Source organism: Martes martes (assembly GCF_963455335.1).
Source record: "Martes martes genome assembly, chromosome: 9".
NCBI lineage: Eukaryota > Metazoa > Chordata > Mammalia > Carnivora > Mustelidae > Martes > Martes martes.
Genome location: NC_137896.1, coordinates 134,674,048 through 134,688,751, shown reverse-complemented (window position 1 = coordinate 134,688,751; position 14,704 = coordinate 134,674,048). Strand labels below are relative to the sequence as shown.

The 14,704-nt window shown below is 52.2% G+C and overlaps 1 protein-coding gene across 2 annotated transcripts in view; it reads left to right on the top strand.

Moving 5' to 3' along the window:
* The window catches only part of RNF144A (ring finger protein 144A), a 106,634-nt gene that overhangs the window by 82,518 nt on the left and 9,412 nt on the right, over positions 1-14,704 (top strand). For both annotated transcript variants that reach the window (XM_080814541.1, XM_080814542.1), the window contains 4 exons: positions 31-135; positions 279-339; positions 6,163-6,370; positions 9,612-9,759. In XM_080814541.1, coding sequence (XP_080670667.1) covers positions 31-135; positions 279-339; positions 6,163-6,370; positions 9,612-9,759 — 522 coding nt within the window. The remainder of the gene's footprint in view (positions 1-30; positions 136-278; positions 340-6,162; positions 6,371-9,611; positions 9,760-14,704) is intronic.

The following is a 14,704-nucleotide window of genomic DNA, read 5'->3' as shown; positions in this document are numbered from 1 at the left end:
AGATGCTTCTCTGCTCTGTTCTCTTTTCAGTGCCTGAAACAGTACGTCGAGCTCTTGATCAAAGAAGGACTAGAAACCGCAATCAGCTGCCCCGATGCTGCCTGCCCTAAACAGGGCCGCCTGCAGGAGGACGAGGCACGAGCACCTGAACAGACGGGGTTTTACACGTGGGCCGGGTGCCCTGCTGCACGGGGGTCGTGGGCTCTGTGCAGGCCGACCAGGGCTCTGTTCCAGCCCACGGTCACTATATGTCTTGTTCATGTTCTTTTTCTTCTTAGATTGAGTGCATGGTTGCTGCAGAAATTATGCAAAGATACAAAAAGCTGCAGTTTGAAAGAGGTAGGTGCCCGGGCGTGGTAGGGGGTCATGGTTGCCAGGGTGGAGAGCGGGGGCATCAGGAGCGGCGCGTCCGGTGGATAGCCTTGCGCATGGTTTGGCCATATTGGATGGAAAGCGTCGATGTAAGTTAGATTCCTGAAATGTCTGTGTCGTTTTGAGTTCTCTGCAGAAATCCCAGGTGGAAAGTCTTTGTTGGGGTTCCACGTGGTGATGAGAAGGAATCCTAAAACACAACTCGTTTAGGGAGATTTGGATGCAGGGGGTGGTTTAAAGAGATCTGACCCTCACGGGGCGTGATTATCGCTCAGCCAGGTTAGGGCTAAGAGTACCAGGACTAAATTCTTAGTGCAGAATTTAAAAGCTCCAAAGGTGCGGAAGGACGTTGGGAAGCCACCCGTAGGTGGAAATGTGGCGACCGGCGTCTTGACGGAGAGTGTAGTCTGTCCCTTTGCCCTGGGGCTGGTCTGGAAAGATGGGCGCCGGGCCCGAGTCCCTTGTCTCCGTAAGTATTCTGATGGCCCTGCCAGCTTGTCCCCTTCTGTAAACATGGCCCCTGCAGAGGCTGACTGACCTGCCCGGACTTCCAGCTCTCGTGGGTTGTAGGGTGGAGTGTGGATCAGATCTGTGTCCTACACACCCACTTGGCAGGCGCTGGGCCTGCCACAGACCTCAGGGTTTCCCAGGAGCACTGTATGGCACGTGCAGAGCGGAGATGACATCATTTCCACGGTGGCCTTGCCAAGCATTGAAATGTGTTGGATGTCCAGGACTGGCCTTTGACTTGGCTCTCTGAAGTGTGCCAAGGTCATAAAATGATGTTTTAAAAAGTCTGTGCCTTCTGTGTGGCTTCATTCTCATATGTATCCTGGACCTTGGGCTCACCGGAAAAGGAGCAGAATAACAGACACGTTTAGATGATGCTTCTTATGTACGATTTTACCGTGCATCCAAACTCTGACCTTTCCAGCTCAGACTGGAATCGTTCAAGTGTGCTCTCCCCTCCTCCTGCTCTGGTACAGAGAGAGCCTCGTCTGCATCCGATGCTCGTTATTGAGAGGCAGTCCTGGGCTGTGTGTTTACAGGAAAACACTCCAGATGGGAAGAAAGCAGAATAGAGCAGGGGAAAGGATCAAGAGATTCCAGCTTAGCCAAATGTGGAGAGGTCTTTCTTTCTTTAAGAAATGTTAAAGGTAGCTGCATTTCCTCTTGGGGCTTACTTCTGGGGGGGAAAAAAAAGGCAATGGGAGGCCAAGTTAATTTATTTTTTTTTAAATCAAACAGGATTCTGATGGCATTGAAATTGTTTTCAAGAGCTTGTTTATTTAAATGGCATGTATCATTTCATTTGGGTTTATAGTTTAAATGTAACACCATGCAATATAGAAGTCAGCATGTGGAGCTATACAATTGATTAATTTGGATTTCTGAAACGTTCAGTCTCATCTGAAAATATTTTCCAGAGAGAATCTTGAGAGAAACTGGTAGTTCTTTGAGTTTTGAGAAAATTAACTTTCTCTGACCTTGAATTTCATGTAAAAATGCAGCTGGATAAACTTTCCTACTTAATCATTTCAACTTTGTACTTTCAAATACTTTGTAATTTCAAGTGCTTTGGATAAGCCAAGGATTGTTTTTTTTTAAACCTGGCATAAAAAGGAATCCAAGTTGACTTACGTTAACAATCTCTCAAGGCTGTTACTTGAGAACATTTCGCTAGCGTTATGTGAAAACACACAATGAACTCAGACTTCCTGTGACCAAAGACCTGTCTGAGTGAAATGTTAAAATGTTGGAGCTCACGTGAAGCAATTGCTTCTAGCTAGTATGGCGAACAAGTTTTGAGATACGATCTGAAGGGGAGTTCCCGGCCTCGTCTGTTTTGGTTTTTTTGTTTTGTTTTGTTTGTTTTTTTTTTAAGATTTTTATTTATTTATTTGACAGACAGAGATCACAAGTAGGCAGAGAGGCAGGCAGAGAGAGAGGAGGAAGCAGTCTCCCCGCAGAGCAGAGAGCCTGATGCGGGGCTCGATCCCAGGACCCTGGGATCATGACCTGAGCTGAAGGCAGAGGCTTTAACCCACGGAGCCACCCAGGTGCCCCTCGTCTGTCGTTTTGATGTGCAGTCGGGGAGGACGCCCAGGAGGAGGACCCAGCTCCCTGGTCCTCTGACAGCACCTCGTTCCTAATCAGTCTAAGTTGTAAGCATGTCTCTGTTGTGTCTTAGAACATCTCCTCTCACATACCAGCCTTGATCTTTTATTAAAGTGGAAGTACAGCTGACACAATGTTATGTTAGTTACGTTATGTTAGCTTGATTTTCATCTCCTCCCCGACTCCTCCAGTTGGGATCTTTGTCAAGGAGGCTGTGGGCTTGTTTTTCTTTCTGACTGCCCACTTGCCCATGTGGGAGACTCCAGAGGCCGATGGGGGCTGCCACTGCAGGGGCTCCCCACCTTGCACACCCCACTGCGCTACACCCGTGCTCCTGGCTAAGCCACTGAGTCAGAAGGCAGGTGTTTCTCTCCCTGTTTCTCGCTCCTGAAGTTCTTGCCATCCAGGGGCAGTATCTGTGACCTCCTGGGTTCTTTATCTTTGGGACAGCAGGTTCGATGAATGCTGAAGTCAGGTCTTGTCCTGCGTGGCGTTGGTGCTTTCCGCCAGAGTAAAGCCCAGACAGATGAACCCACTTGCTGAGCTGATCCATCAGTAGGCAGACCTGACCGGGGCCAAGGACTCCCCACCGGACGGGATGTGCTGCTGCCGGGGTGTGGCTGGAGCACGAGCCTGGACAGGAGCGTAGTGAAAGCCGGAACCCTGCCTCTCCTTGCACGCTTCTCCAAGAAAACCATGTTTAAAAAGAAAAGCACCTCTTAAAAAAAAAAAAAAAGTCTTGGGCTTTTTTAAGCAGAGCTACTGGGGACCTGCTTCCTTTATCTAGGATTAATGTGTCTTTGGGAGATGGGAACTGAGAATATTTTCTTCTGCTATGCAAGAAAATAGGCCACTGGCCTTGCTTGAAAGCCTGTGCTGTACACAGACATGTGTGTGTAAAACATTAGATACAATGTATCAGAGATATAGTGTGCCTTATGTATATTATTAGTTACATATGTGATCGATAGCCTTAGATGTCAGTACTGACATGCTTCCCCAAAAGAAGAGCTCTCTTTTCCCAGTGTGGATTTTCTTCCTGATCGAGTCCTGTCTTGTACACTGGCTGGCAGAACTCGGCACGGTGATGGGAGTGTTGGTGCCAGCCCACGAGAAGAGCCCCAGGGCTGTATTCGCAGGGTTTGAGGGGTCCTGGCGGCGCAGGAAGGGTGTTTGTCTTTGGCAGGCTGGGACAGACCCTTTGCCCTTTACCTCTCCGATCGGGGCATCTCTCCCCCAGGAACAGGCAGTTCCTGTCACAGCTCCATGAGGCAAAAGTCACACAACTGAAGTCATTACCATGGAAACCTTCACTAGGTCTCCTTGGCCTCTGCTCCATTGTATGATTGGGTCTCTGACGATGAGGCCGCCTAGTAGCTTCATTGGCTGTGCGAGGAGAGTAACTGGGAGGTTGGGCACGGCCACGAGGTGCGTGAGGGCCTGCAGCCCGCCCTGACGCCTCCGGACCCCTCGCAGCAGAGGCGGGGCCGAGAGCTGTGGGAACCCGCAGGGTCTGTGCGAGGGGCAGCAGGCTCACTGATGCTCCCAGGCGGACCAGCACTAACCACAGGGTCCCAGTGGGAAGAGAGCAGAGCAGGCGCAGGCGCTCTCTCCACGTGTCCTGGGGTGGTCATGTGCTAAGTGACCTGCATTGCCCTTCTGCAGGTGCTGTGCTCATAGGGGACCCCAGAATCTAGCTGGGGTGGAGCTGCCCCCACCAGACTACTCGCTAGCACCAAAGATAGGGAGTTGTGTGGGGACCCTCAAGAGGAGCTCAATGAGACTGCGGAGGGGAGGGCCAGGGAGGGAGGGGCCACGTGCCTCGCCTTCATTCCCCGGGGTGGGGACCTCCATGGGGGGCTACTCTCCCTCCTCCTTCTTCCTGTCCCCTCAGCTCAGGGGAGCTCCCCACACATGTGCCTGGGAGATGACCACTACGTTGCCCCACAGAGCCACCCCCCGCCCCATCTCATGGCCACAGACATTTCTTGAAAAGCAGCTGATGACAAGAGCTAATCCTCCTCATTCACTCACCATTAGGAACATCATGAAGAGTTTGCATTACTGTAATGAAGTTCAGCTAAAAAGTAGCACATTTTCCTGGATTCCAGAGTTCCTTTATATTAGCAGGTTCTACTACATCCTCCCTAGACCTACCAACTGGGTAGTTTCTTGCCATTGATTAATTCTCCCTTCCAAACAACGGGTCAGGGGAGGAGTTAGGTTAGAGCGGGAGTGGGCCAGCCGTGGCCAGTGGCGCAGAGTGGCCCGGCCCACACCTGGCGTTGTAAATAAAGTTTTATTGGAACAGCCATTTACAGATCGGCATGGCTGCTTTTGGCTACAGTAGCGGAGCGGAGTTGTTGGAGACAGACCACACGACTCTCAAAGACTAAAATACACTCACTGTCTGCTCCTTTGCAGAGAATGTTTGCTCATTCCTGGAATAGAAGACCGTTTTCAGGGTTGTACCTGACACAGCTTATTCCTAGAGGGCTGAATCTGGCTTCTCGTTTAATTGGGGAACATGGCACACCTACGCGTGTCCTGTGGCAGCCCGTGTAGGTGAAGTCTGGGCTCACTTCCAACCCCGTCCAGCCCCCAGGCAGCTGTAGGTCCCAGTGTGTGCACGTCCTGTCCGCGATGCAGGTGAACTTAACCCACCCCTGGCTGTCGGTCAGTCACACGGCCAGGAAGCTCCCAAGTCCTTTCATTGCCTTCCAAGTCTCCCTGGCAGAATCCAGTGGTCTCCAGTTACTTCCCCAGAGCTGTGGCGGGAAAGCTTAGAAACCAGTGGCCTACTTGAAGGCCTTTGAAAATAGCCCTCCGGCCTGTGATAGCTTTTTGGCAGAGCCTCAGCGTCCTGTGTGGTTTCCTGTCAGGTCCTTGCGGCCGCTGCCCCTCCCTGAGGACTCGGCGTCTCCCCAACAGGCTGTGACTGAAACAATTACCCAGGTTCCGTGAGGAAGGGTAGCTCGGGCCCGATCGGGAATGGAAACAGGAGGGTCTTCTGATTTCAGAATAAAATCTGTCACTGGCTTCCTGTAATGGGGCTTCTTAACATCTTGGTCTCCAGCTGGAGAGGCAACCTGCCCATTTCACACAGTAGTTCATGGCGTAGGTTTAAATTTGGGAGAAGGGACAGCCTCAGGCAAATTAAGCCCTTTGATGAGAAGAATTTGTCCATGTTCCTTCCTTCCTTCCTTTCTGTGCTCCTCACCAAACGTGGTCCGAGGACCCGCTGCACACCTTGCACTGGGCCAGGCTGTGAGGCCGCAAAACCAAAGACACAGGCCTGACTTCGGCAAGCTGCATCCTGGGGAGGTGGACCAGGAAGTGGCCTGTGGCCTGCGGGCACTCAGAGAGAACCCAGACCAACCGTTGGTGTGTGTCGGGGGAGGGGGGGTTGCTTCCCAGGAGCCGCGGGCAGCAGCATTACTAAAGGCCTCCGGGTGTGTTTTGGAGGGGTTGGAAGTGGGAAACGTCTGGAGGGGCGGACCAAGAGCCAGACAGGCACCGGGTCATGAAGGACATAGAAAGGCTGCAGGGTCTGGACATTCCGTCCCTGTTAAAAATGTGAAGCCACACGCTGCTGTGATCCCTCAGTCCGAACACCCCCAAGAGCCTCCGTGGACAGGCGCTGACTTGCCCGTTTTTGTCTCCCTGCGCCAGAAGTGCTCCTGGACCCCTGTCGGACTTGGTGCCCGGCGTCCACCTGCCAGGCTGTGTGCCAGCTCCAGGACATGGGCCCGCAGAGCCCACAGCTGGTGCAGTGCGAAGCCTGTGCCATGGAATTCTGCTCTGCCTGCAAAGCCAGCTGGCACCCTGGCCAAGGCTGCCCGGAGACCATGCCAATCACCTTCCTTCCCGGAGAGACCAGGTACCCTCTGCCCAGCTACAGGGGGAGGCCTGGGCAGACGGCTGGGGAGAAGGAAGAGAAGGAAGCCACGTCTCCTTGAATGGGGCTCCAGAAGACGTGACTGCGTCTGGATCAGTCTCTTCCTCTCGAGCCTCGTTTAAGAAACCCGGTGGGTGGGCGGGTGGGTTGATGATTTGTGAGAACCGATTGTGTGTCAGGCACCATGCAAAGCAGTGGCACTGCAAGCTGGCACTGTCTGCCCAGGAAGCAGACACACGCAGCCTGTCTGGAAGGACAAACATATGGACGCTTTATTACCATGAGGAGTTTGAAGCCCTGTGGTGCCCAAAGTTGTCCAAGACCCCACTGTGTGGAAGGTGATCTGAGACGGGGGCACAGGGACAAGAGTAGGTGGGCAGTGGTTGCAGAGACCAAAGGGATCGCCAAAAATAGGTTTCAGGTGTCTGGGAGCAAGGGGCTGCACTTCCCTTGCAGAGCAGGCCGGCGGGAAGTTGGTGGGGGAGCGGACCGCATCTGCCCCCTCTTGTCCCCTGGTCAGACCCTGAGGCCGAAGCCCAGGGCGACACTGCAGCATCACTGTATGTACCTTGAAATTAAGTCGGATGAGTCATAAGCAGTTGGTAATATGCAGCAATTGATGTCCTGTAAAGTCTGTAGCACAGATGGTTCCCCAAGATGGCGTTGGCCCTGTGCCTGTTGAGGCTGTGTTCTTGATCGAGGGACTCCCACTGGCCACCCAAAGGTGTGGTCACCAGCTGCTCCCTCTTTTCCTCTCCCCAGTCTGCTGCCGCGCCCCCACGGCCCACAGCTGCACCTGCACGGAGAACCTCTCGGCCCATCCTTCCTCTCCCGGGTCTGCACGTTTGTACCTGTACCTGTGTGCCCCGCACCCCCCTCTTTCCCTGGAGACCCCTCGCCACGGGCGAAGATGGGCTCATGTCCCTCCTTCGTCAGGCTACCCCATTCCCGGGGCAGGGCTGCTGACCCCACCTAAGTGCCCCCACCAGAGACTCTATTGATCGGGATGCCAGGCACATTCTGCTGGAGCTCACCTGCGTGTGTAGCCGATTCCCCCACTAAGCTGAGCTCCCCACCTCACGGCCTGGGCTTGCTGGGACTTTGTCACCCCAGATCTTGGCATCCAGCTGGCACTCGGATGCTGGAATGAACCGCTTCCTCCTTTTCCACGCAGTAGGGTTGCGTTACCTTCTTTCTTCCCTGGCCCACGTTCCCGCCCACCACCTGACCAGCTCCGCCGATGACTGCGGTGTGTCTGCCCCGTGCAGATGGCGAGGAAGCGGTCAAAGACGCCCATCTACTTTCATAAATTTGAGTTCATAATAGTAACGGTTGTTATTAATAATAATTTGAAATGTAATTCAGGCACCTGGAGGTGTTTGGAAACCATCCACCATACCATGTGAATTTCTAGGCATGCCGCGCCACACCAGAACTTACATATTTCAACTGTTCCCATTTAAAAACCTCCCTGAGACATAGTCTTCATTCTCCACTGATAACATTGTCCCCATTCATGGAATTTCCCTCCAAATGAGCTTATGAATCACATGAGGAAATTAGTTCCATTACTTTAAGGTCACAACTGGCTTTCAGACCGAAACAGTGTTATCTAATCCGATAGGCAGCCTCGGTCACTGGGTTTGGTGCCCGTCACTGTTGGGCACGTTACAGCAATCTGGAGGGCACAGCTCGTGTTTGCGCAGAGCTGACTGTGTTCCCTGGACCCGCTGGAGGCCCTTGAGTGTGACCGCCCTGGCTCAGTTCGAGTCCCGTCCTGTGCAGCCTGGTTGCTGTGTGTTTTGCCTTCACATTGGACAAGAATCAGAGCAGGAGAGACTGTTACCTTTCAGGGGGACTAGAATAACAGCGGCCGCTTACTGAGTGCTTACTGCCTGCCCACCGGGCTCTGGGTGTGTGTACCACGTGCACAGAAACCCTTTCCAGCCTCGCTGCACCCCGAGGTGGATGCCGATGGCCTCGCTTGGAGCAGGGGATGGGCACACTCACGCTGCTGATATCCAGGCCGCGTGGTCAGGACCTGTCTCTAGACCCCGTGCTCCTCACTGTGAGGACACGCTGCCGCCTTCGGGGATGTCCCCACGGGTCCCCACCTGCTAGTGACCAGCACAGAACCACATTCAGCAGTATCCTACACCTCACTGAGGAAGAACCCTCCTAATTATCTGATAGCTCATACTATAGTCAAACAATTTTAATCGCTATATTTACTGTGATGCTCGTGGAAGGTCCTTCCTCCAGGATGTACTCCAAATGCCAGAACCTGCCCCCTGTCCGTGACATCAGGTTCTAGAAGGCTGCTCACTCCAGTGGGAGATTGTTTTTCTCCTGCGGATGTTGGACCGATGCAGTGATTTCAAGTAATAGAGCAAATGCGTTCCCATAGTCGGTGATAACTGCTTGTAGCAGCTGACCATTTTTCTTCCAGACGTTTCCATGCACTTTTTTTTTTTAGCTTTCTCTTTAAATTTAATGGCATGGGATGGGCATTCTTCTGGGGTCACACCAAAATGTCTGTCCTCTCTTTATTAGCAACATAGAATGATTACTGTCGTTTATGGCTAAGTTCACCCGTGCTCGATGCGACAGTGTGTTCCTGCCACATGTGTTGTTCCAGCGTGCCCACACTGAGAGGCCCGAGGCCCGGCGCGGCTGTTACAGACAGTCTGTGTCACGCCAGCCATGACCCCGGGCTTATAGCCTGTCACGCCAACCGGTGCAGACCTCACCAGACTTCTCAGGAAAGTGACTCTGTAAAGACAGGCCCAGTAGATCTAACTCATCAATGAGCACGGATTTTTAACATTTATTATTTTTTTCCTGATAATAGCAAAGTACATAAAAATTCTCATCAATCCTTTGGAAATTAGACAAATATATGAATAAAGACATAAAATTTGACCATCATCCCATGACACAGACACCCTCTTTATAAACCTCTGCCGTAATTTCTTTTGTCTACACATATCTAAACCTAAGTACATACTGATATTGCTTTTTTCCTCTTAAATCCAACTGGCTGATCCACATTTTTTTTGGTGAATGTTTTACGGAGTCTTAGTTTCATTTTATAACATTTAATAACAAGTGGCCTTGGCCCCCAATGGTCGCACTAATGGTTGCAGCCTCGCCGATCCTGACAGCACCCCCCCACCCCGCCCAGCCCTCCTGAGCCTCCCACTGACGAACTCTCCCCCCGCAGCTCTGCTTTCAAACTGGAGGAGGACGACGCACCCATCAAACGCTGCCCCAAGTGCAAGGTCTACATCGAGCGGGACGAAGGGTGCGCCCAGATGATGTGTAAGAACTGCAAACACGCCTTCTGCTGGTACTGCCTCGAGTCTCTGGACGTGAGTACAGCCGTGAGCTTGGCGTTGAGCTTCTGCCTGGGAGGGGGGCACACACCAGCCATTTCCTAAAGAGCTTCGGGAATGCGTCTGGGAAACAGAAGTAACATCATCGGATGTTTCTCTGTGCTTACGAAAATATGGATTCATCGATGCAGTGGTAGGAGGAGTTCTGGGAAACAGAAGGTCTGCTCGGGCTTGGGATTCAGCCCAGGTGGATGGGGTCTTCAGGCCTTAGGTTTGGTCTGTGGGGACGGTCTTGGCTCCACCTGCTGTCACAGAACACCAGAGACTGAAACAAGACATGTATTGCTCATGCTCCAGAGCTGGGTAGCCCAAGATTAGGATCCGAGCAGGTTCAGTTCTTGGCATCTGATCCAGTGCCAAGAGAGACAAGAGAAGCTTTCTCTTGGTTTACAGATGGCCACCTTCTCACTATGTCCTCGTGTGGCAGAGAGAGAGATGGGTGTCTTGCCCTCCTTGTATAAGGGCACTAACCCCATCATGGGGCATCTGCCCATCTCATTACCTCCTTGAGCCTAGTCACCTCCCAAAGATCCCACTTTAGATAGCATCACATGGGACAGGGGGGATTTGGCTTCAACTTAGGAGTCTGGGGGGTTGCAAATGTGTAGTGCACAGCAGGGAGCACAGCAGGGACTGTTAGTGCACTAGGAAGGATAAACAGAGGCAGGGGACAGGGAAATGGGGTGGTGGGGGCACAGTTACTTTGCTGACCTCCTGTCACCTTCACGACAGAAAAACACACACTCTGAGCCATCTGGCAGAATGGAAGTTCCCAGCCTCATATGGCCACCTCCTTGCAAGTGTGCCCTGTGCTGAGTGCTTCCAAAACACTCTGTACCCCAGTATCTCTGCACTTCCTGCTGGGAGTGCCTGGCCCTCCCGTCTTGAAGCACCTGGTTTTTTCCTGGAGTTTCAAGGCCAGATGCAAAGAACACTTCTTTTCGGTTCCATACTCTCCTTCCTCACCCCTATTAGGGAAATGGGCTTTTTGCCAAAGTGATGACATTCTGACTTTAGTTTTACAAGAGTTTATTTGTACCTAGGTTTCGGGTTTTGTTTTTGTTTTAAGATGTATTTATTTAGTGTAAAAAGAGAGAGTGCATGCCGTGGGGAGGGGCAGAGGGAGAGGGAGAAAGAATCTTAAGCAGCTCCATGCTCCCCATGAACCTGGCACCAGGCTGCATCTCACAACCCTGAGATCATGAGCAGAGGCAAAACCGAGTCAGACGCTTAACTGACTGCACCACCCAGGTGCCCCTGTACGTAGGTTTTTAAAACCACAGTTAAGTAGCAGATATAGTCATCTGTTAAAATGACTGTGCTTAGTAACGGCCATAGCACATCAAGTCACGTGTCCTATGTATTTACATATGTCTGTCCTATACAGCAGGGCAACTCTGTCCAGCTCTTCCAAAAAGAGTATTAAGCCATTAAGATATAACTCAATAAAGGAGGGTTGCCACAGATCCCCACTTTACCTTTTTAGGAATTTGTCCACAGCCTGCCGCTGCTTCCCTCCCTCTGTGACATCAAAGCTCTTTTCAGGGGAAGTGTCCCTCCTAGGGCCCACATCAGAGCAGTCGGCTGAGCTCCTGAGGACCAAGAAGGGGCCGCGCCCCAGGGCTGCCAAGGTGAAGGAAAAAGGGTCCCTAATGGTGGGTCAAGGGGAGTAACTTGGAAACTTTGCCTGTTGTCTTCAGGATGGGCCTACAGATTATCAGGAAGAAAGTAAATGCCTGTTTGAGATGGAATCTTAAAGAAGGTAACAGGTCTGTAACCTAAAGGCCATCTTTAAAGGTGTTAGCTAGATTGCTTCTTTTGGGTTTGTTTGTTTTGAGAAGTCTGTTTTTCCTTTATTAACTATAAATTACTAAAGGGACAGTAGAACTGTGTGTAGCTCAACAAATCTTGGGAAGATAACACCCTTTTGCTATCCTGGAGGCTTCATTATCTTATCCAAGGTCAAGTTTAAGAAATCAGTTTGGCAAGATTCATCTTTATCTTAGATGCAAGCAAGTGTGTTCTGAGACCTTGTGTGGCGGGAAGAGACGTCTAGAAGCCTGTCTCAAGCACTCCAAAGTCCTTAGGGCCTCGAAGTTTTCATATCTGTGTACTACATATGAAACAGTATATATATGAGATAATATATGTGTGTGTGTGTATATGTGGTCTTTCTCTACATTATATATATAGTTTTGTATTGTACTATGTTCCAATTTTAGGGGGAAAACTGATTTTTAAATTAGGATGTATCATCTAGTGTCTGGTCTGCGGTGTGCCGCTCCTTATGACTTTTCCTGAAGGGGAGTGGGAGGGAAGCGTCCGTTTCACTCCGTGTTACCCGGTCTCCTTGAAGAGTTTTTGGGGAGAAGTATTGGAAACCGACAGAAGCCGACAGAAGCCGGAGGTGTAGTTTCGGGCGTGGTCACTGCCCTGCTTCGATGAAGCTACAGGAGCGGGAGCGGTCTTCACGGAACACAAGGCTGTCGACCCTGCCCTGGTCCCTGGAGAAGCACCCTGTCTGTCTGTCCGTCCGTCTGAGCTCTGAAGCCCCCCATCCCGACTCGGCCTGAACTAAGGACTCGGGCACCGCCTTGCCCTTTTCCACCCTGAAAGTCATCCATCCTCAAGGCCAAGCACTTTCTGTTTGTAAACAAAGAGCTGCTGAGAACTGACCCTGTGGCCTTAGAACGCAGATTCTCAGGGAGGGCGAGTGTGCTGCGGAGCGGTTCACCGAGGGCCATCACCGTGGTTTAAGACAAGTGCGAACGCCTGGCTGGAGGCCGGCTGGGCTTCTAACACAGGAACGCACGTCGCTTGTCTTTCCCTGGCTCGTGTCCGCTCGGCGGGGGTTCTAGATCCTGTGCGGCTGCTTCCTTCCAGCATGTGCCTCATTCCCCGGTCTGTGCCTGTCCCGGGTCCTCGCGGGTCCGCCCGTAGCGCTCCCCCGCATCCCCTCTGGGATGCCCTCCCAGCAAGGGACACTCGCACTTCCTTTCTTCTGTTTTTTCGGGGGGAGTGCATAGATCATCTTTGTTAGGGTGATTGTTCAGTGCCCATCCTGTGCGATTGGCTCTACACAGCCATCACATTTGATACGTGCGTTCTTTCTGTGAGAGTAGGAGGTATTTCCTTTCCCAAGGGGAACCCAGGAAGATTTAACAGCCTTTCCCAAAAGCACCGGGGGAGTGAGGAACGGACCAGCATCCACTCTTTCATCTTTCAGTCTCTGAAAAATACCACAGTTTGGGGTTAGACCAGCGCAGGCCAGAGTTTGACACAAAAGGCCTGAGGGGATTTATTTTTATCTTTGAAGATCTCTGTGATGGCAGCTTTCTGCTGCGTTCCATTGTTTCTGTTTCCAGCCAGGGTCTTAATGAGACCTCCCTGAACAATAGTCAAGACAAACAGTTCAGGTACAGAAATACACCTGGATTCCTGGCAGGGCCTGGGGGCTGTTCTGCCCAAGGCCTTTGCCAATAAACTTCAAGTCATGAAGAAATCATGTGTATTTTGTAAAAAGCATCTTAGAGTGGAAGGTACCATTTGAATGCGCTTCCGTTCAGCCCCGGGGACGCGGAGAAGCAGGGCCCCCGTCAGGAGGAGCTGGGGTCGTCCGGACACTCTTCTTGGTTTGTTTCAGAAAACGAATTCAAAAGCTATCTGTTCGCCTACCGTGCAAAACTTTGTGATAGGCAGTCTGGGAAAACAAGACCCAGTGATGGAGAATGAGCTAATCTCAGTGCCCGATGATGTCAGCAGAAGGGAAAGCGGAACTGAGAATTCAAGGAGGGGCGCCTGGGTGGCTCAGTTAGGGTCAGTTAAGCGACTGACTCTTGGCTTCCGCTCAAGGCCATGATCTCAGGATAGAGCTCGACTGTTGGGCTCCGCGCATAGCAGGGAGTCTGTTGCAAAGTTTCCATCTCCCCCTGCCCCCCACCCCACTTACATGCTCCCTAGATAGATAGATAAATAAATAAATAAAATCTTAATTAGAAATTCAAGGAAGCGAGGTTCACAGTGGGCAGATGTCAAAAATTGTTTCAGAGACTATGAGCTCGGGCTGGAAGAGGCTTCCTCTTCATTTACGCCCGCCCGGCTTCCTCCCACCGTCGAAGGGACTCAGGGAAGGGGGGCAGGCAGCCTCCCACAAAGGCTTCCCGCTGCGACCCCAGAGAGACCAGCGCTCTGTGATGCGCACGGTGCAGCCTGGCACTGGGAGGAGACCCGGACGGTCCGCAGACTCCAGGCCGGCGCCGTTCTCCGGAGGAGAGCCGGGTTCGCGGCGCGTGGTCCCCCAGTCTGGTTCAAGCCAGGCAGATTTTAAGGGCCAGACCCCAGGCTGTAGGCACGGTGGCCCAGGACTCTTGAAGAGTGACTTCCCCGCCCTCGGTAACACTGGGCCCGGTCGCTTATTTATTCCTTTCTCAGGAGGAGGCTGTCTGCCTTCACCGTTGGTTAAGGGCTGGTTAAGTGAGTAAACAGCCGTCAGCCCCTCCTGGGTACTGTTTATGGAGCTGTGTCTTTGTCTGTTTAACGGGGGAGAAAATGGTGCTTCCTGTTCGGAGGGCGGGGAACAGAGAGTTTGGGTAGAAAACCCGTTCCCGCAGGCTCAGCTGGTGCTTGCTCAGGGTTGGGGTGCCGCGCACGGAGGCAGGCACATAGTTCAAGCTTGTCCTCAGCTGGGGGGCCCAACTCCTAGAGCCTGAGGGCGACTGGAGGTTGGAAGGGAGGAGAGAGCCCCGGGGCCGTGGGGAGCAGTGGCACAGGATGTCTCCGTGAGTCAGAGCTCACTTCAGACCGTCAGGGGGCCCGTAGGTGGCGGATGGTTGCCGACCCCGTTGTTGCTTAGTAATGAGTCCGCTTTCGTGGTCTGAGCTGAAAGGAAGAGGCACTTCGCAGGTGACAAGCCCCACGGTAA